This window comes from Podarcis raffonei, chromosome 5, assembly GCF_027172205.1.
Source record: "Podarcis raffonei isolate rPodRaf1 chromosome 5, rPodRaf1.pri, whole genome shotgun sequence".
Lineage (NCBI taxonomy): Eukaryota > Metazoa > Chordata > Lepidosauria > Squamata > Lacertidae > Podarcis > Podarcis raffonei.
Genome location: NC_070606.1, coordinates 1,206,421 through 1,229,345, shown reverse-complemented (window position 1 = coordinate 1,229,345; position 22,925 = coordinate 1,206,421). Strand labels below are relative to the sequence as shown.

Here is a 22,925-nt window from a genome sequence, read left to right as displayed (position 1 = left end):
TTCCTCCTTACAATGTATGTTTATATAGTAAATCTAGAAACCACCCTGAGTTTAGGTTACAGCTATTGGGATTAGTGGGCGTCTCATGGGCCGCTATAGGTTTGTAGAGTGCAGCTAAGTTGATGTCTGAATTATGAATTAGCTTCTTTCTAGTTCCAAATGGGTAAACCTCAGAGCAATTTCTATACTTAGTGCTAAGTGTTCCTAAAGCACAGAGTATTTATTTAAACCATGCAGATAAAGCGTAATACATGGGGTCTCTGCCATGGGAGCATATTCACCCAGTGCTTTTCAAGCTGCACTGGCTCCCAGTGGAGTACAGGGTCAGATTTAAGGCGCTGCTTTTGACCTTTCAAGCCCTTCACGGCCTAGGACCCTCGTACCTATGGGACCGCCTCTCCCGGTATGCCCCACGGAGAGCCTCAAGGTCCATAAATAGCAACACCCTAGTGGTCCCGGGCCCTAAGGAAGTTAGATTGGCCTCAACCACAGCCAGGGCCTTTTCCACACTGGCTCCGGCCTGGTGGAACGCTCTGCCTCATGAGACCAGGGCCCTGCAGGATCTGATTTCTTTCCGCAGCGCCTGTAAGACAGAGTTGTTCCGCCTGGCCTTTGGCTTGGAGCCAATTTGATTCCCTCCCTCCCTCCCTCTCTTTCTTTTTTCTTTTCCTTCTCCTCCTGCGATGAGGCTACATTTTAATATTTTAATGTTCCATTATTTTAATGTTGTATTTTATTTTTGTTTTTAAGTTGTAATCATTCATCTTCTTTTTATTATTGCTTGTAAGCCGCTCTGAGCCCGGCCTTGGCTGGGGAGGGCGGGGTATAAATAAAAATTATTATTATTATTATTATTATTATTATTATTATTATTATTATTATTACTACTATTAAAAGAAAGGACTGTCTGCCTAGCAACCAAGCAACAAGCAATCTTAAGGATTATAATTGGAGGTAGGGACACAGGGACCATCTCTGGGAGGCCCTAGGGGCCTAGGCACCCACAAAATTTCTACTGTGGGTACCTGGCTGTCACATTGTGTGCTTGCGCACTGCTCAGTCTCTGCATGCTGCTGCTGCCTCCCACTGCCTTATCTCCGCTGGCTATCTGGCCCCATGGCAGTGGCTGGGCCGGGACCTCCACCTCTGCTGCAGGGCCTCTGTTGGGGCCTCGCGGTGGAGGCAGAGGCCCTGGCCCAGTTGCTGCAGTGGGGCCAGGGAGCAGTGGCAGCAGGTGGAGGCCGAGCAGCACTCACACATATGGGATAGTGCAACATGACCTCATGACGCACACACACACCACTGGGCACACACAGTCTGGGGCTCAAGTTGGTGCCTCTGAAAATTAAATTAAAAAGTTGGTGCCTTTGGGTATGGAAATTGAGTTGTTGCTGAAAAGGGTGACAATGATGCCGGATCTCTGCCTCTTGGCCCCCCTCCTCTCCTGCCTCTGAGTCTGGACTGCTCTCTGCTCCAGCCTTTTCCTGCTCACTAAACCCTGTTACCCCTCCAGCTTCCAAGACCTCCTCTTCCCAGGCTGCTCCCTAGTCTTCCCTGACCATTCATCGTCATCCTACCAGCAATCCCCTGACTCTGAGCCTTCTTCCCTTGGAGGTTCCCCAGCTGGTGCCTCCCACCATTCCTCTGTGTCCAGCCAGTCCATGATACCAGGCTTCATGGAAGTCTCACAGAATAGACTTGTAATGCTCACCCCATTTCTCTGAACCAGAACTCCGAGAAGTTCTGGGGGTGCAATGTTTCAGTTTGCTTTGGAAGGAAGTTACTAGAGGCTTATTGGTATTTTTCTAATAGCTGTGTTTATTTTCAAACATAAAGCTTGAGTGTAGGTGGCCCATAGATTGCAGCAGGAAGCCAAAGTCCACTGTTCTCCCATCTGTTCTTCAGGGAGGCAGCCAGTGACCCAACCCAAGTCAGTCCTCTGTGACTCCGCCAGTCTCTGCCTAACATCGCCACCTCTCTGCACACACAGGCATCCTTAGTGGGGAAGGGTGATTACCTGTCATTTCCCCTTTTCAGCCCTTCAGAAAGCTTAAAGAAAGCAATCTAACAATTAATTCCTATAGGATTACCGTAATTGTTGATTCCTGGCTATAACAACCTTTTTTCACATTGCAGCCTCTGACTTGTTATTGCCTGGAATAGTCCTGTTCAGGGAACTCTGATCGGAAATGTAAAAGAGAATAAATTTGGACATGGTTCAAAAATACAGAAATAATGTGGTAACGTCCCGAAAGAAATGTACCCCTCCTCTACTGAAGTTGGTCACATGTGCTAGAACACTCAGTTGCAGTAAACTAAACATGCTCTGATCACGTGCCTCACCTAGGCAGCAGCTAATGTTGTGAAGGGCTGAAACAATATGCCAAGGGAATGCCATATAAGGGTAACAAGAAGGGAGTAGCCTATGATGATTGGATAAAAACCCACTGCAAAGGGGAGGAGAATGCTAATGATGTAAGAGTATATAAGCCTGAACCGCCCTTTTCACAGGGCTCAGCCTTTGGGAAATTATTCCGCTGTGCCTTTTTTATTTCTGAAATAAAACTTCCTTGTTTCTACTTCTGTTGCTGTGCATCTGTTGGGAAACGGGTAAGCGGAGGATCCTGGGTGCAACAATACAAGCCCTTTACTCTGTCAGAGGTGGGAAAACAGGGTGTATATTTGCAGTTCTGCTATACAATGTCGAGCAGCGAAGTCAAAACACAGAATCAAAATTCACAGTAAAAAGAAAAAAACTTTGCTGAGGCAAACAGGCTTCTTTACACAAACTGTACAAACAACAATAGAAGAGAGCAAAGTAAAAGTAAAAAAGGAGCACACTGAGCCCATGTATTTATCCTCCCAAGCTCCGTGTGACTTCCTGTGATTGAAATAATATTTATATAAGGAATGAGTCTGCACTTTTCAGCATTTTCCAACACTTTACTGCTTCTGCTCTCAAAAGACCTTTGTCACATGACATAGAAGTGGTTGGCCTAAAAAGGACATCTCTTTATATTTTAACATTTCAAATGTGGCCAGGGCTGGATTTAGGTTTGATGAGGCCCTCAGCTACTGAAGGAAATGGGGTCCTTTATAGGTCCAGCTGTCCTTTGTCAACAACAAATTTTCGCTGTTTTTTGTGTTGAATGTATGCTATATGGTCATTTATGGACCTAATAGGTATCTCAAGCCATTTGCATATGTTGCCGTGCAACCAGTCCATGCAGAATGTAGGCACCCTATATATATAAATGAGAAAACCAGTGATATTTGAGGGAGCAGGCGGGGCCCATTACTTACCGTATTTTTCGCACCATAGGACGCACTTTTTCCCTCCTAAAAAGCAAGGGAAAATGTGTGTGCGTCCTATGGAGCGAATGCAGGCTTTCGCTGAAGCCTGGAAAGTGAGAGGGGTCGGTGCACACCGACCCCTCTCGCTCTCCAGGCTTCAGGAAGCTATCCGCTAGCCGTGGGAGACCCAGCTCTCCCACGGCTAGCGGAGTGCTGCATTAATCCCGAAGCTTGGGGCGCGCTGAGCTCCGCAGCCCCAAGCTTCGGGATTAGCACTCCGCTAGCCATGTCTAGGCTGCGGATAGCAGCCTGCTTCCCGGAGCGTCGGGCGCCCTGAAAGCAGAGCGCCCGGCGCTTCGGGAACACATCCGCAGCCTAGGCAACCCTGCGGGAGATCCCACAGGGATGTCTAGGCCGCGGATAGCAGCCTGCTTCCCGGAGCGTGGGCGCCCTGAAAGCAGAGCGCCCGGCGCTTCGGGAACACATCCGCAGGGTGGGGAGCCCTGCAGGAGTTCCCCGCAAGGCTCCCCACGCTGCGGATAGCAGCCTGCCGCCCGGCGGGCAGGGCGCCCTGAATCAGAGCGCCCCTCGCGCCGGGCATACATCCGCAGGGTGGGGAGCCCTGCAGGAGTTCCCCGCAAGGCTCCCCAAGCTGCGGATAGCAGCCTGCCGCCCGGCGGGCGGGGCGCCCTGAATCAGAGCGCCCCTCGTGCCGGGCAGACATCCGCAGGGTGGGGAGCCCTGCAGGAGTTCCCCGCAAGGCTCCCCAAGCTGCGGATAGCAGCCTGCCGCCTGGCGGGCGGGGCGCCCTGAATCAGAGCGCCCCTCGCGCCGGGCAGACATCCGCAGGGTGGGGAGCCCTGCAGGAGTTCCCCGCAAGGCTCCCCAAGCTGCGGCTAGCAGCCTGCCGCCCGGCGGGCGGGGCGCCCTGAATCAGAGCGCCTCTCGCGCCGGGCAGACATCCGCAGGGTGGGGAGCCCTGCAGGAGTTCCCCGCAAGGCTCCCCAAGCTGCGGATAGCAGCCTGCCGCCCAGCGGGTGGGGCGCCCTGAAGCAGAGCGCCCCGCGCGCCAGGCAGACATCAGCCAGCCCCACAAGCTCGGGGGACAGCAGGGAGGCGCAGCGCCACTATCCCGCTGTTCCTTGACCTGCTTTTGGGGGGGAAATAAAGGGAAATTTTTTTCCCTTTATTTCCCCCCAAAAAAACTAGGTGCGCCCTATGGTCCGGTGCGTCCAATCGTGCGAAAAATACGGTACATCATAGGAGCCTACAAAACACTGTTGCTGTACGTAGGTTTTATTTTATTTGTTTTTTATTTTATATTTTGGAAATGTACATCCAGTTTTCTTTCCTTTTAAATTTTTTTTGGGCCCCCAAGAGAGTGGGGTCCTAAGCTATAGCTTGTTTAGCTTATACGTAAATCCGGCACTGAATGTGGCTTTTGGCCTCAAAGGCTGGACAGAACAGAAGGGGTTGAGCTCATCTTCCCAAGGGAAGATGATTCCCAAGGGAGCCCATGGTGGGCGGGTCTCAGTGCAAATATAGCACAGGCGCAATAGCTGAAGCAATTCTGATATAATGGACAACTGGCAAAGTGACTGGATCATTTGAATGCCCTGATACATTTCCTTAAAGTGTAAGCTTTTTCCTAGCCTGCAAGCCAAGCACCCTGATTTGTGGATTATTCAAAAACTTAACTTGAAATAATAATTATTATTAATTAAAGCCATCCTTTTGTACATGGAGTTTCATCACCCTGACTTGAAGCTTTCAAGCTAAAATGAACAATAGGTAAGAACAAAGAGAGGAGGAGACAATGAGAGCTTGCAATCGCTGTGAGCAAGGGCAGTTACACCCACGTGGAGAACTGCTTACAGCTTCAAATGGTGAGCCTACATGCCTCACAGAAAAGGCGGATCTTCGACAACAGACTTGCTTTTCTATTTGGCAGCACTAAAGACTGCCATGGCTTCTTCAGCTTGCAATGTATCTGAGACCATTGTTTTCCCCACCTCCTCTGGTGTGCTTTCAGCGTCTTCTTAAAAGCACTGTATATGAGGGAAATGTGCATCAACCAGTGCAGAAGTACTACATCAGGTCCTCCCTTAAAAAGGGCACGTATTGTGGTGAGACCAGGACAACCGACACCCTGTGTTGTGGGTGGGTACGATTGGTCAGCCGCAACACCCGATTGGTAGTTCCCTCGAAGCTGGGTACAATCTGGCCAATGGGACGCAGTCCAAAGGTTTGAGGGACCTATTTATACCTATGCACATGACCCAGAGCTTCCTCTTTCGGCACGTGCATTTGGAACACCAACAGTGTGTCCTCTGTGAGCCAAGAGACACAGAGAAGGAGAGAGAGAGAGAGATTTACCTTCGACGAATCGTCCTGGTGATATCTTTCCGTTATCCCTTCTTTTTAATTCTTTTTTACCCTCTTCCTTTCCTTAGTTTTAAGTTTAATTTAATCCTCTCCTAAATAAGGGCCTTTCCCTTATTTAGAGGGGCTTCTGCCCCTACGGGGCTTGCGACCCCTTAGCGCTCCACTTCAGAGTTTTTTCATTCGGTTAATTTCTTTCCTATAGGGCGTTTGTCCTTGGGGTTCTCCCAGAGCGTTCCCTTCTGCTGTGAATTGCCCCAGATCCCGATTCTATATTTGTGGATTCGGGTAGCAATCGCTATTCCCTTTAGGGCTTGAGCTCGCGAGCTGGTTTATCCAGGGTTTCCCGGTGCGGACTTGGTCTGGACTGCCACGTTCGCAGTCAGCACCCCCGGCTTCTGGGAGTTCAGGGCTTTGAGAAGTGCAGTTTTTTGGGAGAGGAACTTCTTAGCCAAGCACCTCACAAACTGGTTAAGGACGTTAAAGTGTCAACCAATGCGGTCAGGGATATTATTCCCGGTGCACACTTGCCATCTAGGATCCGGAATAGGATTCTCAATGGCCGGTATGTAGACATTTTCATAATTCCTTCCTCCTGAGGAATGTCCAGATAAGGATAAGCAGGTGGCAGGGCTCCCTTAAGGTTGAGAGGTCTTTTGAAAAATGGCTCAATGCCTTTCAGGTATTCGCTGGGGTTATTTCTGCAGCGTATCTCAAAAGAAGTCTGCACGATTTACCAATTGTTGGTGTGTAAAGCTTTTGCATTGGCTGGTCAGGCGGCAGCCATAAGCTACAACGAGAGTTTCAGGCGTCGTGCCACGAGGATCCCTTCTGCTCGATGGGATCGAAAAGACCTAGATGTATGGACTACTTATGTCTCTCCAAATTTTGAGAGCAAGTCCACTGAGCAATCGAAATCCAAGCAAGAGATTAAGACGCCAGGAAGGAGCCTTATTTGTAGGGGAATATAATAAAGGGTCCTGCCAGCATCAAGGTTGCAGGTTTTCCCACATTTGTGATAAATGTTTTGGGAGCCATTCTGCTGCTTCCTGTGCAGTCAAGCGGCCCTTTCGTGGGGCAAGGAGAGGTTCTCAGCAGGATCAGAAAGGATCCTCTCCTTCAGCAGCCCGCGATGTTAAGTGAGGTCTTATTGACCCTGGCACATACTCCCATTAAGTTGGCCACCTTATTGGCATGGCTGCGCAGGTACCCTGATACAGCTGCTGCTTTCTATTTGTGGCTTAGATTTTCTCAAGGCTTTCATATCCCAGTGGTGTTCCTGCCTAGGGCTACCAAAGTTGAAAATCAAAAATCTGTCAGAGAGTTGCCTGATGTCGCTAGGAGAAAAATCAGGAAAGAATTGGCTTTGGGTAGGATGGCTGGCCCATTTGCGTGCCCTCCCTACCCAGATTTGCACCTTTCTCCTTTGGGCGTGGTGCCTAAAAAGGCCCCAGATGAATTTCGCTTAATTCACAACTTATCTTACCCGCTGGGTTCATCAGTAAATGATGCTATCCCTCCTGAGTTGTGTTCTGTTAAGTATGCCACCTTTGACCAAGCGTTCAAATTGATCAGGAGTTTCAGGAAGGGTGCAATTTTGGCAAAGTGCGATGTAGAAGCTGCCTTCCGTTTACTTCCTGTTCATCCACATGACTTTAAGTTGTTGGGGTTCCAGTTGGATGGAGGGCATTATGTGGATAAGGCTATGCCTATGGGCTGCTCTATATCCTGCACAGTTTTTGAGGCTGGGCTTTGTGTACCACGACAGGTTTTATGGGCGTGACCCGTTACCTCGATGATTTTTTATTAAGTTCTGCAGCCAATTCGGAGGAATGCCTGCTGCTTTTGCACGCTTTTAATGACCTAGCTCAGGCGTTAGGGGTTCCCTTAGTGGCTGATAAAACTGAAGGCCCAGTCTCAAGGTTGTCTTACCTCAGTATTCAGTTGGATATGGTGGCATTAACTTCCGCTCTGCCTGAAGTAAAGTTGATGGCTTTGCATGACATCCTTATGGAATTCTTGCCAAGGGAGAAAGTTACCTTGAGGCAGATTCAGTTCCTGTTGGCCCATTTGAATTTCGCGTGCAGGGTGGTGGCACCTGGTCACCCCTTTTGTGCATGATTAGCAATACTGTCAGCTGGCCTGCGCTCACCCCATCGCTGGGTCTGGTTGCCCAGTGAAGTCACGGCAGACCTGCAGATGTGGCTTGAATTCCTTAGGGAGTTCAGTGGTGTATCCTTGTGGCAGGATACCTTGAATCTGCAATTCGATTTCCAAGTCCATTCGGATGCTGCTGGTTCCTTGGGCTTTGGGCTGGATTTCTGTGGCCTGGGATCTCCTTGCACCCCAAAATATTGCTACTGTTCCCTGTAGGGAACAGCTGTAGGAACAGCTGAAAGGATACTTCTTGCCACGGCCCTCGGTGGTAGCTTGCCACAATGCCTTCTACGCAAAGCAGCAGGCCCCCAAAGAAACCATAACGTATGTGACCTCTCTCTGTCAGGCTGCCCGGCTCTGCAACTTCACAGAGCTGGAGAACATGCTCTGTGACCGCCTCGTCGGTGGCCTGAGGGACGAGAAGCTGCAACAACGCCTCTATGCCAAGAAGGACCTACAGTTCCAGTTTGCTTTGGAGAAGGTCCTGGCAACCAAAGCCACCGAGACGTCTGCGCAAGGTTTCCAGCCAAGCCCGTTGCCCAATCTGAAGGTCCACCACAAGGACCTCACAGACGACTCCAAATCAGACAGGGAGGACATGTACCGAGTGCAGCAATGCACACAAGCAACACGCACACCACAACTGCCTCAGCCAGAAGAGGGGAACTGCACAAGCTGTGGGGAGACCTATGAGTGGAGGACTTGCTGGTTCCACAGTGCAGAGTGCCGACAATAAGAAGAAGAGTTTGGATTTGATATCCCGCCTTTCACTCCCCTTCAGGAGTCTCAAAGCGGCTCACATTCTCCTTTCCCTTCCTCCCCCACAACAAACGCTGTGAGGTGAGTGGGGCTGAGAGACTTCAAAGAAGTGTGACTAGCCCAAGGTCACCCAGCAGCTGCATGTGGAGGAGCGGAGACGCGAACCCAGGTCACCAGATTCCGAGACTACCGCCCTTAACCACTACACCACACTGTCTCTCTTTTCTCAATGCAGAAAAACAGGACAAATCGCCTGGGTGGGCAGTGCCTGGCCCACCCACCGCCCTGCAGCAGATAGCCGAGTCCAAGGCCTCACGGCCCCACACACCAAGGCAACTCAATGGAAATCACGGATGCTCAGGTATGCCAGTTGCCCCATTCCAATGCGAAATTTTTTTACATTGAGGTACAGATAGAGGGGGGCCCGTGCCGCATGGAGCTCAACACAGGCTCAACTCTGTCCATAATCTCAGCACGGAGATTAAGAAAGTTGTGCCCAAGTGGCAGCCCCAAGCTCAGGCTGGCCCCATTCACTCTCCAGGACTTCCAGAAATGCAAGGTCCCCATGATGGGATGGGAACCTTCAATGTACAATATTGAGGGCAGAAGTGGCATTTAGACTTGATCGTCTGCTTACTGGGATTGACGTGGTTCGGGCCACTGGGGCTAGCCATCACCGGGGTGAACCGCACCAGCTCCCACGTGGACGTGGATGCCATATGTAAAGAATTTCTGGAGGTTTTCAATGGGTTGTTGGGACAATATATTGCCCCCCGTCAGCCTACAACTAGACCCTGCGGTACGACCCATCAGGCTCAAGGCCCTCCGGGTCCCATTCGCCCTGAAACCCCACATAGATGAGGAATTGTACTGGCCCAACGGCTCGGTGTGCATCTGCGCAGACTACAAATGTACCATAAACAAGGCCCTTATGGTCCATGCATACCCAGTGCCAGTGGTCAGCCATGTCCTCACCACCCTAGAATCATAGAATCATAGAGTTGGAAGAGACCACAAGGGCCATCGAGTCCAACCCCCTGCCAAGCAGGAAACACCATCAGAGCACTCCTGACATATGGTTCTCAAGCCTCTGCTTAAAGACCTCCAAAGAAGGAGACTCCACCACACTCCTTGGCAGCAAATTCCACTGTCGAACAGCTCTTACTGTCAGGAAGTTCTTCCTAATGTTTAGGTGGAATCTTCTTTCTTGTAGTTTGGATCCATTGCTCCGTGTCCGCTTCTCTGGAGCAGCAGAAAACAACCTTTCTCCCTCCTCTATGTGACATCCTTTTATATATTTGAACATGGCTATCATATCACCCCTTAACCTCCTCTTCTCCAGGCTAAACATGCCCAGCTCCCTTAGCCGTTCCTCATAAGGCATCGTTTCCAGGCCTTTGACCATTTTGGTTGCCCTCCTCTGGACACGTTCCAGTTTGTCAGTGTCCTTCTTGAACTGTCGTGCCCAGAACTGGACACAGTACTCCAGGTGAGGTCTGACCAGAGCAGAATACAGTGGCACTATTACTTCCCTTGATCTAGATGCTATACTCCTATTGATGCAGCCCAGAATTGCATTGGCTTTTTTAGCTGCCGCGTCACACTGTTGGCTCATGTCAAGTTTGTAGTCAACCAAGACTCCTAGATCCTTTTCACATGTACTGCTCTCAAGCCAGGTGTCACCCATCTTGTATTTGTGCCTCTCATTTTTTTTGCCCAAGTGCAATAGTTTACATTTCTCCCTGTTAAAATTCATCTTGTTTGTTTTGGCCCAGTTCTCTAATCTGTCAAGGTCGTTTTGAAGTGTGATCCTGTCCTCTGGGGTGTTAGCCACCCCTCCCAGTTTGGTGTCATCTGCAAATTTGATCAGGATGCCCTTGAGTCCATCATCCAAGTCGTTGATAAAGATGTTGAATAAGACTGGGCCCAAGACAGAACCCTGTGGCACCCCACTAGTCACTCTTCTCCAGGATGAAGAGGAACCATTGATGAGCACCCTTTGGGTTCGGTCAGTCAGCCAGTTACAAATCCACTGAGTGGTAGCATAGTCAAGACCGCATTTTACCAGCTTCTTTACAAGAATATCATGGGGCACCTTGTCAAATGCCTTGCTGAAATCAAGGTAGGCTACATCCACTGCGTTCCCTTCATCTACCAGGCTTGTAATTCTGTCAAAAAACGAGATCAGGTTAGTCTGACATGACTTATTTTTCAGAAATCCATGCTAACTATTGGTGATCACAGCATTCCTTTCTAGGTGCTCACAGACTGTTTGCTTAATGATCTGCTCCAGAATCTTCCCTGGTATTGATGTCAGACTGACTGGGCAGTAATTATTTGGGTCCTCTCTTTTCTCCTTTTTGAAAATAGGGACAACATTTGCCCTCCTCCAGTCTGCCGGGACTTCGCCTGTTCTCCAGGAATTCTGAAAGATGACTGCCAGTGGTTCTGAGATCACATCTGCCAGTTCTTTTAATACTCTTGGATGCAGTTCATCTGGCCCTGGAGACTTGAATACATCTAGACTAGCCAAGTATTCTTGTACTATCTCCTTAGTTATTCTGGGCTGTGTTTCCTCTGCTGAATCATTTGCTCCAAATTCTTCAGGTCGGGCATTGTTTTCTTTATCGGAGAAGACTGAGGCAAAGAAGGCATCGAGGAGTTCAGCCCTTTCTGTGTCCCCTGTTTGCAGAAGAGCATGATCACTCGCGCCTAATGATCCTTCCACTTCTACCCCACTAACCAGGTCATCAACATTGGTTAGGACCAGATCTAAAATGGCTGTTCCTCTTGTTGCTTCTCCCACTTTCTGGACAACGAAGTTGTCTGCAAGGCCAGTGAGGAATCTGTTTGACCTTATGCTCTTGGCTGAGTTTGACATCCAACAAATATCCGGGTAATTGAAGTCCCCCATTACTACTATCTCCCTTCCTTTTGCATGCTTGGCCATCTGTTCCAGGAAGGCATCATCTATGTCCTCCGTTTGGCTTGGGGATCTATAGTAAACTCCCACAATGAGGTCACTGTTATTCTTCTCTCCCTTAATTTTGACCCAACTGCTCTCACTTTGGCTTTGAGGTTCTACATCTTGGATCTCTTCACAGGTATACACATCCCTGACAGGGTCTAAGATTTTTGGCCAGCTCGACTTGGCCCAGGCCTACCAGCAGTTGCTGGTTGATGAGGCCACCACTGAGGCACAGACAATTGTAATGCACAGGGGCACATTCCAGGTCAAGCGGCTGGAATTCGGCGTCAGTGTGGTGCCAGGCATATTCCAAGATTTTTATTTTTATTTTTATTTGCATTTTATTTATTTGTCAACACTCCCACATTACATCGGCAAACGTCATATCACATTACAGGACCCACTACAATATAATTTCCAACATGTACACAAAAACTACACACAAACTCCATATACTTAGAAAGAAAATGAAACAACAACAAAAATAAAGAACAAAGAGAAAAAACAAAAACAATCCCCCCCAAATCATATACACACCAACACACTAGACTTCCTGTCTTTCCCGCTGTATACTCCTTTCCCACAAATGAATGTACTCTTACCATTGTATATTTCTTTACATATTATCTAATACATTCCTATATCAATATGTGCTCTTAGTCTTATTTCTCAACTCAGTCTCACTCCAACCTCAATCAAATGCTAGCATAGATAGCGAACCTTTACTGTATTTTTGAACATATGTTTTATATCTATCCCACTTTTCCATAAATTTTTGTTTTGAATTGCCTCTCAGGGTATTTGTTAACTGCGCCATTTCAGCAAATTTTTGTAGCTTGTACTGTCAGTCCGTTATTGTCGGGGCTTCTTGTTCCTTCCACCCCTTTGCCACCAAAGTCCGAGCTGCAGCTGTTGCAGATAAGAATACCTTCCTAAAGGCCTTCGGGATGTCCCTGCTAACAATGCTTAACAGAAATGCCTCTGGTCTTTTTAAAAAAGTTATTCCAAACATTTTTTTTCAACTCCTCGTAAATTAAGACCCAGAACACTTTGATCTTCCTACATGTCCACCACATATGATACATGTCACCATTACTCCCACCACACCTCCAGCAAGTATTCACTAAGTTTTTATACATCTTTGATAGTCTTGAGGGGGTGAGATACCATCTGTGCTGCATCTTTAACATATTTTCTTTGATGTTATAACACGCCGTAAATTTCATATTTATTCTCCAAAGCTCTTCCCATTCGGCCATCATTATTGGACGTCCACAGTCCTGTGCCCATCTAATCATTGTTGCCTTAATCTCCTCCTCCTTAACTTCCCATTCCAGGAGGAGTCGATATATTCTCGAAATTACCCTGATTTTATTATTTATTAATTCTGTTTCGAAGGGGACGCGGGTGGCGCTGTGGGTAAAAGCCTCAGCGCCTAGGGCTTGCCGATCGAAAGGTCGGCGGTTCGAATCCCCGTGGCGGGGTGCGCTCCCGCTGCTCGGTCCCAGCGCCTGCCAACCTAGCAGTTCGAAAGCACCCCCGGGTGCAAGTAGATAAATAGGGACCGCTTACTGGCGGGAAGGTAAACGGCGTTTCCGTGTGCTGCGCTGGCTCGCCAGATGCAGCTTTGTCACGCTGGCCACGTGACCCGGAAGTGTCTCCGGACAGCGCTGGCCCCTGGCCTCTTAAGTGAGATGGGCGCACAACCCCAGAGTCTGTCAAGACTGGCCCGTACGGGCAGGGGTACCTTTACCTTTACCTTTAATTCTGTTTCGAGTTTAAAGGGCTGATTATCAAATCCAATCTTTTTATTTTGTTTAAATATTTTGTATATTTGGTGGTATTCCAACCAACCAGAAAGCTGGTCTTTTATCTCCTCATATTTTCTAAATTTAATTTGGCCATTCTTTTCTAACAATAAAGCATTATATGTTATCCATTCTCCTTTCATGTTCTTCTTTTTTACCGTGGCAAAATCCAACTTGGGGTCTTTGGTTCTAAGAGTCTTCTATATTTTCCCCAAACTCTAAACAGGGCATTTCTTACTATGTGGTTTGTAAAGCTCTTATGTACTCTATACTTATCATAATTTAAGTACACATGCCACCCGTACCAGATGTCATGCCCTTCTATACCTAGTACATCTGTATTACTAAGAAGGAGCCAGTTCCTCATCCACGAAAAGCAGGCAGCCTCATAGTTTAATTTTAAATCAGGGAGGCCAAAGCCTCCCTTTTCATTAGTATCTATTAAGACCTTATGTTTTATTCTTGGTCTTCTCCCTGACCATATGAATTTAGATATTTCTTTCTGCCAGCAGTCGATGCAACCTGTTTTCCCAATAACCTGAATAGTCTGAAACAAGAAAAGCATCTTTGGCAAAATGTTTATTTTAACTGCCAATATATGGCCCCAAAATGATATTTTTAACTTACTCCACCTCTCCATATCTCTTTTAATTCCTGCCCAGCACTTAACATAATTCTCTTCATAAAGATTAATATTTTTAGATGTCAGCCAAATTCCCAAATATTTGGTTTTTGAATATATTTTTAATTCTGTTAATTTCTCAATTTCCTCCTTTTCTATTGGTGATAGATTTTTTGCTAATAATTTTGTTTTATTGATATTCAATTTAAATCCAGATACCTTTCCATATTCCTGAATGATTTCCAGCACTTTAGTAAGACTCTCTTACTAAATCCTCAGTTGTTATAATAAGATCGTCCACAAACGCCCTCACTTTATAACTACTACTCCCCAGCTTTATCACTTTAATATTTTTTCCTCTCTGATTTGTTTATTTAGAATTTCCATTGTTAAGATAAATATTAACGGAGAGAGCGGACAGCACTGTCTCGTCCCCTTGTTAATTTCACATTCCTGAGTTATATTCACATTTCTTATAATTTTATCTTTTTGTTTGGTATATATTTTTGTTTGTAAAGGCTAGAATACCTTTACAATATTGATCTCCAAATTCCATCTATTGCAACATACCCTTCATAAACTTCCAGGATACATTGTCAAAGGCTTTCTCCGCGTCCACTGCCATTAAAATGGCTGGCTTATCTATTCTTAAATCCAGGTATTCCAGCAGATTTATAATATTTCTTGTATTACTCTGGATCTGTCTACCGGGGAGCAAGCCTGCTTGATCACTATGGATAATCTTTTGGAGGATTCTTTTTGTTTTTTCGGCTAAAATATATGCATATAATTTATACTCATTATTCAGGAGCGACATGGGTCTAAAATTAGTTATTGCTTGCTGATCTGTTCCCTGTTTCGGAATTAGTGTAATAAAACTTTCTTTCCATGACTCAGGCATCTCACCCTCTTTCAGAATGTTATTCATAATATTTTTGAGAGGTTCAGAGAGAACATCCTCTAATTTTTTATAATAAATGGCTGGGAGGCCATCCGGTCCTGGTGTCTTTCCAGACTTAGATTCCTTAATGGCCCTTTGGATTTCAAATGCTGTAATGGGCGAGTTCAAGGGACGCGGGTGGCACTGTGGGTAAAACCTCTGCGCCTAGGACTTGCCGATCGTATGGTCGGCGGTTCTAATCCCCGCGGCGGGGTGCGCTCCTGTCGTTCGGTCCCAGCGCCTGCCAACCTAGCAGTTCGAAAGCACCCCTGGGTGCAAGTAGATAAATAGGGGCCGCTTACCAGCGGGAAGGTAAACGGCGTTCCGTGTGCTGCGCTGGCTCGCCAGATGCAGCTTGTCACGCTGGCCACGTGACCCGGATGTGTCTGCGGACAGCGCTGGCTCCCGGCCTATAGAGTGAGATGAGCGCACAACCCTAGAGTCTGGCAAGACTGGCCCGTACGGGCAGGGGTACCTTTACCTTTACCTTTAATGGGCGAGTTCAGGACTTCTCTTTGTTCATTAGTTAATTTTGATAAGTTGTTTTGGTCTAGATATTCTTTTACCTCTTCTGTTGTTTCTCTTCCTTCTTTATAGAGTTCTTTATAAAATTCTGCAAATCTTTTTTCAATTTCCTTAGGGTTACTTATTTTGATTTTATTAATTATCCTTTCACATTCTTTTTTCTTTAGCTGCCAAGCCAGTAATTTGCCTGGCTTGTTAGCAAACTCAAAATTTCTCTGTTTCATTAATCTTAATTTCCATGCCATTTCTTCATTTATTATCATAGAATATTGTGACTGTAGTATTTTAACATTTCTCTATTTCCCCATTATCTGGTCTTTTATATAATTCTATTTCATTTTTCCTGATCTCTTCTACCACTTCTTGCTTCTTCTTTTCTTTCTGTTTTCTTTGGATTGAGTTTTGCTGTATAAAAAATCCTCTAAGGACAGGTTTGCTGGCATCCCAAACGATCTTTAAGTCAATCACCTTATTTAAATTTAAATTGAAAAATTCTTTTAAAGTCTTTTTGGCTTTGTCTAATATTTTTTCATCTTTTAATAGCCTCTCATTTAACCTCCATCTAAATACTCTTTCCCCCCTTCAGCCAGACAAATACTGCATTATGATCCGATAATGTTTAGGTTGGATTTCAGTCTTAAATATTTTTGGGATTAAATCTTTTGATACTCAAATTGTGACTATTCTTCCGGTTGTGTTATTGGGATATGAAAAGTATGTGAATTCTTTCTTAAATGGATTTTGAGTTCTCCAAGCATCATCTATATTCAACATTTCTGTTAACTGAAAGAAGGTTTTTGGTAATTTCATTTGTTTTCTTTTGGGGGTCTTTTTAGTTCTATCCAGATCTGGGGCTGCCACTCCATTCTGATCCCCTAGTAATATAATCTTTTCTCTCATATGCTCCAAAATATTCCAAGATCTAATGGACTCTCTCCTCAAAGGAATTCCTGGTGTCACCCCCTTCTTTGATGATGTGTTGATCGCCGGGGCTATGCCAGGGGAGTTTGGGGATCAACTCCGCACTGTCCTGCCCTGTTTCCAGATGGACGGCCTCAAGCTAAAGTGGGGAAAGTGTCTGCTAGGAATACAACAGGTGGAGTTTCTGGGATTTACGGTGGATGCAGATGGGGTCCACCCAACTGGGGACAAAGTGCAGGCTATTTGCGACACCCTGGCACATAAGGGTAAGGCTGAATTCCAGGCCTTCTTGGGACTATTGAACTTTTACCATGCCTTCTTACCTCATAAGGCCGCCGCAGAGCCCCTACACAGACTGTTAGACAAGTGGGCCCCATGAGTGTGGGGGCAGTGCCAGGAGGCAGCGTTCCAAGCAGTCAAAGACTTGCTCGTCTCAAACTCAGTCCTGGCACACTTTGATGAGAGGCTGCTGGTGGTGCTGGCATGTGATGCCTCGCCCTACCGTGTCGGCGCTGTCCTGGGGCACCAACTCCCAGATGGGACAGAGGTGCTAGTAGCATACTTTTCCCAGACCCTCTCCACAACCAAGAAGAACTACCCTGGACTGGGTGTGGCGGGGATGGCCCAACAGCAACCCCTGGCTGGAATTTGTGGGCTACACGACCCGCAAACACGAGCTTTCAGCCCACAAGGGGAAGCAGGGTGGTCATTCCCCAGCCCCTCCTCCAAAAGGTCCTCACAGCCCTACACGAGACATACCCCAGGGTAGTGAGAATGAAGGCCCTTGCAAGGAGTTGTGTGTGGTGCCCAGGGATCGATGGGGAAATTGAGGCCTGGGTTAAATACTGCCAGACCTGCCAGGAGTCCCGCCCAGATCCCCTGAGGGCCCCCATCCAACCCTGGTAGTCTGCCCGAGCACCATGGTCCCACCTGCATGTGGACTTCGCGGGCCCCTTCTAGGGAAGAACCTTCTTCATAGTGGTGGACTTATACACCAAATGGCTGGAGGTCGCCCTGGTTACTGTCCACTTCTATGGTTGCAGCCATCCAAGTATTATGGAGCCTGTTCGCAACCCACAGGCTCCCTGACACCCTCATCTCGGACAACAGAACAGCATTCATGTCAGAGGAGTTCCAGACTTTCACAGTGCAAAGCGGCATCCGTCATGCACGATCAGCACCGTTCCACCCTGCCACCAACGGCCAGGCAGAGTGCATGGTGCCGACCACCAAGGACACCCTCTGCCACATGACGCAAGGGGACTGGGAGTACCGCCTCGCTGCATTTCTTCTAGCCCAGCACAGCACCCCCAGCATGACGACCAGCCAGAGCCCAGAGGAACTACTCATGGGTCAGTGCCTCACAACAAGACTGGACCGCCTTCACCCCAACAGAGCTCAGGACAAGGCAGTGGGGGGGGGGAGCAAGGACCCCCGGGCCTTCTGGGCCCCAGACCCAGTGTACACAAAGAACTTCGGGGCAGGGCCTGCATGGGTCGCCAGGGCGACATGTCCCATGCCTTACGAGGTATTAACAGAGGGGGGGGCAATGCTGGTGCCACCACTGCGATCAACTCTGGTGATGATTCTGGGGGGAAACTAGGAGGAGAGCTGGACAGAGGAGTCCCAAGGGGACAGCTGGGAGGTGAGGCCCATAAAACAGGAGGAATGGGCAAGGGAGGCAGAACCAGTAAGCCCAGCGGTGACCCCCGAGGCCGAGCGGCCAAAGGAACCAGAGCCACATCCGAGCAGACCAGCAGCGCCCAAACCAATGGCCCCATCACAGCCGGGAGCCTCTGTGCTCCGGTGCTGCTGCTGCTGCGTGCCAGGGATGCACAGGCAGCCGGAAAACATGCAGGTGGGGGAGAGAGGGGAGGCTGGCTTGGTGGGGGGGGGAGAGATCTTTTGCCTTCCTTTCCTCTCTTCCCTTAAACCCCTCTCCTGCATCATTAGCCACCTCCTTCTCCACACGCCCCACGCATGCTCCTTGTCCCTTCAGTGTTTTTCCTTCCCTCCCCACTTAAAACTCCTATCCTACAACATTTGATTCAGAATATGTTTTTTCTTGTTTCCTCCTCTAAAAACTAGGTGCAACTTATGGTCAGGTGCACCTTATGGAGCGAAAAATACAGTACTACTTGACTCTGAGTTCATTTCACTTAGCTTCACATAATAAGAGAGGAATGTGGCAAGGAAGGAGTGGCAACTTTCCTTGGTGCAGTTAAGGCAATCTCCATTTGTCCTAGAGCCAAGATGGAAGAATGTGGGCTGCTTTCCTGTGGAATCATTTTCACTAATGTAAATGACTCTGCAGCAGAGTAAATAGTTAGGATTAAATCTACAGGAGAGTCCATTGCTTTTATCCAAACGTTACTCCCTCACAATGTCAACTGAGAGTAAGATTGCCTTTGGCAAATAGCAAACACTCTTCCTTTATATGCAACTTTAATTGCAGATGATATAAAGGCAAGACTTCCGTTTGGTGGCGGGGGGGTTTAAGCCTTCCCTTCACTGATCAGAATCGTTGTGAAATCCACTCCTTGCAGTAATGGGCATGAGGAAAAAAGCTTCCATTGGTGAAAATGGGGGTTTCCTCCCTAATTGTCAGTGGGTGGCTGGGTGGGGTGGCAGATTTCATGGAGACTGCAGCTGGAGAGGAGAGGCTTTAACCAGTCCTCCCTGTGATCCTGACACTCAGTATGGTTTTTTCTAAAAAAAGAAACCCTACAAAGTGATTGCTAGAAAGAAAGAAAGCAAACAACAAAGAACAAGTGGAGGTAAAAAAAAGAACCTCTAGGATTCAAAGCCAGAAATTTAAAGTAATGTCTTATTAATGAGAGAGATGATTCATGGTTCATGTTGATACAAGAATAAATGTCAAACTCAAAATAGGCAAAACAAAGGCATTTGAAATGCTGCCTTTCCATCAAAAATGCCTAAGCCTAAAACAATAAGATCCACAGAATCAAAATAATCTCCACAATAGAAAAACTCTGTTAAACGTTGTTCACATAACAGCATCTGAACTTTTTATTTTATGAAACACCCAAACACTTAAGTTAAATTAAAACTCTTACACACACACACACACACACACACACACACACACACACACAACACCACTGCCACCTTACTTTTAAGAGTAAATTTAGTGTGCTGTCAGTTTTAATTAATAATAAAATAATTGAATTATTAATTTAACAAAATATAAATGAAACATCTTTTCCACATATTCCAAACCTGACCACTTAAAACTTCCAGTGAGATCTTTACCATATTTATTTGGAAGTATGCCTACTAATTTCCATGGGATTAGATGAAATGGCTTGGAATAAATAGGAGAAATGTGTTTTTCTGGGGATTTCTCCCTGTTTTTTAACAGGACAAATGGGAAAACTGGGGGTGCGGTGGGGACACACAAACACACTCAGGATTTATTTTTTTAGAATGCGTCAAATGCTTTTTAAACCAGTGCTTTCAAACTGAGCCAACTGGCACTGATCAAAGTTCTTAGATTTAAATGAAAGCTAGCTAGGTCTGTTAATGATACCATTGCCACACAGTGTTTGTTTGGGTTGCTAAACAAGCAACATCATTCAGACTCAATCCTGGGAAAGTATCTTATGACAGTGAATTCCATAAACTACTTCCATAAATTAAGGAGCATATTATGGGTAAAAACAAATATAGTTTTCCTTCTTTGTGACTCAAATCACACATGAATGCTGTGCATGTACATCTCACTGTCACATACTCGGGGCAAGTCTCTGTCACTTGGATAGCATAGCCTATTGTTCTGTCCTGTCCCCCCCCCCCAACAAACGGATGCAACATCAATGACCAGCATTAGAGCCACCCCTCAAATCTCCGTTTGGATGGGCTATTCAAACACCAGCAGAATCAGTGTGTGGGAGATGGTGTGGAACTGAGTGATGAAAGATTATACGGCAGTGGGAAATTGGTTGGATCCCTTGTTAAAAGCAACTTTCCAGAGGTCCTGGGCCAGGTTCACTCCCCCGTCTTGGCCCCAGCTGGCTACTGGCTTTGTTCCCTTGGCAGAGAGGAGCTGTCAGTCTCCTTGGTGTAAAGCACATAGCACTTGGCTCCTGAGAGATGAGGCAGGAAGCATGGTGCAGAAGTGTGGCTGAAGCACAGCTGCGTTTTGGCAGTAGGTAGGCACTTTAGGGGAGCTGCTTGCCAGCTGGCATCGTTCGTTACCCTGTGCCTAGAACTGGGCAAAAGAGATAAGGACCTGGAACCATCTTCAACCATGTGCGACTTCCCTTTTGCGGAGGGGCTGGGGAACAACGACCCTGCTTCCCCATAACAGGCACCCCTTGTGGGCCGACAGTTCATGTTTGCGGGTTGTGTAGCCGGCGAATTCTGGCCCGGGGCTGCTGCTGGGCCATCCCCTCCACACCCAGTCCAGGACCCGGGAGATGACCCTATCTTTCTTGGAATGGTGTGCAACTTCTTGTGCCTGAATGGGGCGGTCGGGAAGCAGCTCCAGGCTCATAACCTCTTGTGCAGGTGCTGGGTCGGGGCCTGTTTCCGGTAGTGGTAGCCTGCTGAGGGCGTCCGCATGGCCCATCGCCTTCCCAGGGCGGTGAATCAGTGCATACTGGTAGCTGGCAAGGAAAATTGACCACCTGAGGACGTGAGGAGACAGCACTTGGGGGGTCTGCTTTTCAGGGGCAAACAAGCCAAGCAACGGCTTGTGGTCAGTCACCACGGTGAAGGGCCGCCCGTACAAGAAATCATGGAATTTTTTTACTCCCTTCACGATTGCCAGACCCTCCTTGTCGATTTGCGAGTAGTTCCGCTCAGTTGCGTTGAGTGTCTGGGAAAAGTATGCCACCGGTACCTCTCTTCCATCCAGGAGTTGGTGTCCCAGGACAGCGCCAATGCCATAGGGCGAGGCGTCGCATGCTAGCACCACCGGCAGCCTCTCGTCGAAGTGTGCCAAGACCGAGTTTGAGACAAGCAAGTCCTTGACTGCCTGGAGTGCGGCCTCCTGGTGCTGGCCCCACACCCAAGGGGCCCACTTGTCCAGGAGTCTGTGTAGGGGCTCCGCTACCGCCGCCTTGTGGGGAAGGAAGGCATGGTAAAAGTTCAATAGTCCCAAGAAGGCCTGAAGTTCAGTCTTGTTCTTTGGCGCTGGAGCATCACAAATGGCCCGTACCTTGTCCCCAGTTGGGTGGACCCCTTCTGCGTCCACCATAAATCCCAGAAAGTCCACCTGAGGCACTTCTAGTAGACATTTTTCCCGCTTCACCTTGAGACCCGCCGTCTGGAAACGGTGCAGAACGGTGCGGAGGCGGTCCTCAAACTCCTCTGGTGTGGGCCCGGCAATCAACACATCATCGAAGAAGGGGGTGACACCAGGAATCCCTTTAAGTAGAGAGTCCATTAGATTCTGGAATATGCCTGGTGCCACGCTGACACCGAATTTCAGCCGCTTTACCCTGAACGCTCCTCTGTGTGTCACAATCGTCTGTGCCTCTGCTGTGGCCTCATCTACGGGCAGCTGTTGATATGCTTGGGCCAAGTCCAGCTTGCCAAAAATTTTCGACCCAGCCAGGGTGGCAAGGACATGGCTGACCACTGGCACTGGGTATGCATGGGCCGTGAGGGCCTTGTTTATGGTACATTTGTAGTCTGCGCAGATGCGGACCGAACCATTAGGCTTGACGGGTGTGACGATTGGGGTTTCCCAGGGGGCATTAGGCACCGGCTCCAGCACTCCTTGCTCCACGAGCCGGTCCAATTCCTCGTCTATACGGGGTTTCAGGGCGAACGGGACCCGGCGGGCCTTGAGCCTGACCGGTCGTACTGTGGGGTCAAGCTGTAGAGCAATGGGGGGGCCCGTATACTGTCCCAATTTCCCATCGAAAACCCCCGGAAATTCCTTGCATATGGCGTCCACGTCCACTTGTAAGCTCGTGTGGTTCACCCCGGTGACGGCTAGCCCCAGTGGTCCAAACCATGCCAATCCCAGTAAGCTAATGTAGGGGCCCTTGACCACAAGCAAGTCCAGTTGCCGTGTCCGCCCTCGGTATTGCACCCTGAAGGTCCCCACCCCCATTGTGGGGACCTTACGTTTCTGGAAGTCCCGGAGGGTGAATGGGGCCGGCCTGAGCTTGGGACCCCCAGTAGGACACAATTTCCTTAAGGTCCTTGCCGAGATTATGGATAGAGTTGAACCCGTGTCAAGCTCCATGCGGCATGGGGCCCCCTCTATCTGTACCTCTACATAAATTTTCTCTACGTTGGGGTGGGGCAACTGGTATACCTGGAAGTCCGTGAGCTCCGTCGAGTTGCCTTGGTGCGTTGGGCCCCGGGCCCTGGGGCTCTTGGATTGGTCATCTGATGCCTGGCGTCGGGTGGGCCGAGCCCGACACACCCGGGCGATGTGTCCCAATTTTCTGCACTGCCTGCACTCTGCGTTGCGGAAACGGCAGGTCCTCCTCTCGTGACTTTCTCCACAGCTTGCGCAGTTCCCTCCTTCTCGTCGAGGCAGCTGTGGTATGTGGGCTGCTTGAGTGCGCT

At 48.2% G+C, this 22,925-nt stretch overlaps 1 protein-coding gene across 1 annotated transcript; it reads right to left on the bottom strand.

The window, feature by feature from the left end:
• Positions 1 to 20,694: 20,694 nt before the first annotated feature.
• LOC128413351 (uncharacterized) lies at positions 20,695 to 22,509 on the bottom strand (the record flags this gene model as incomplete). Its single annotated transcript, XM_053387392.1, has 2 exons — positions 21,848 to 22,509; positions 20,695 to 21,424 (listed from the first exon to the last, which is right to left on the bottom strand). Coding segments are annotated over exons 1-2 (1,344 nt in total), but the record flags the coding sequence as incomplete, so codon positions are not given.
• Positions 22,510 to 22,925: the final 416 nt, after the last annotated feature.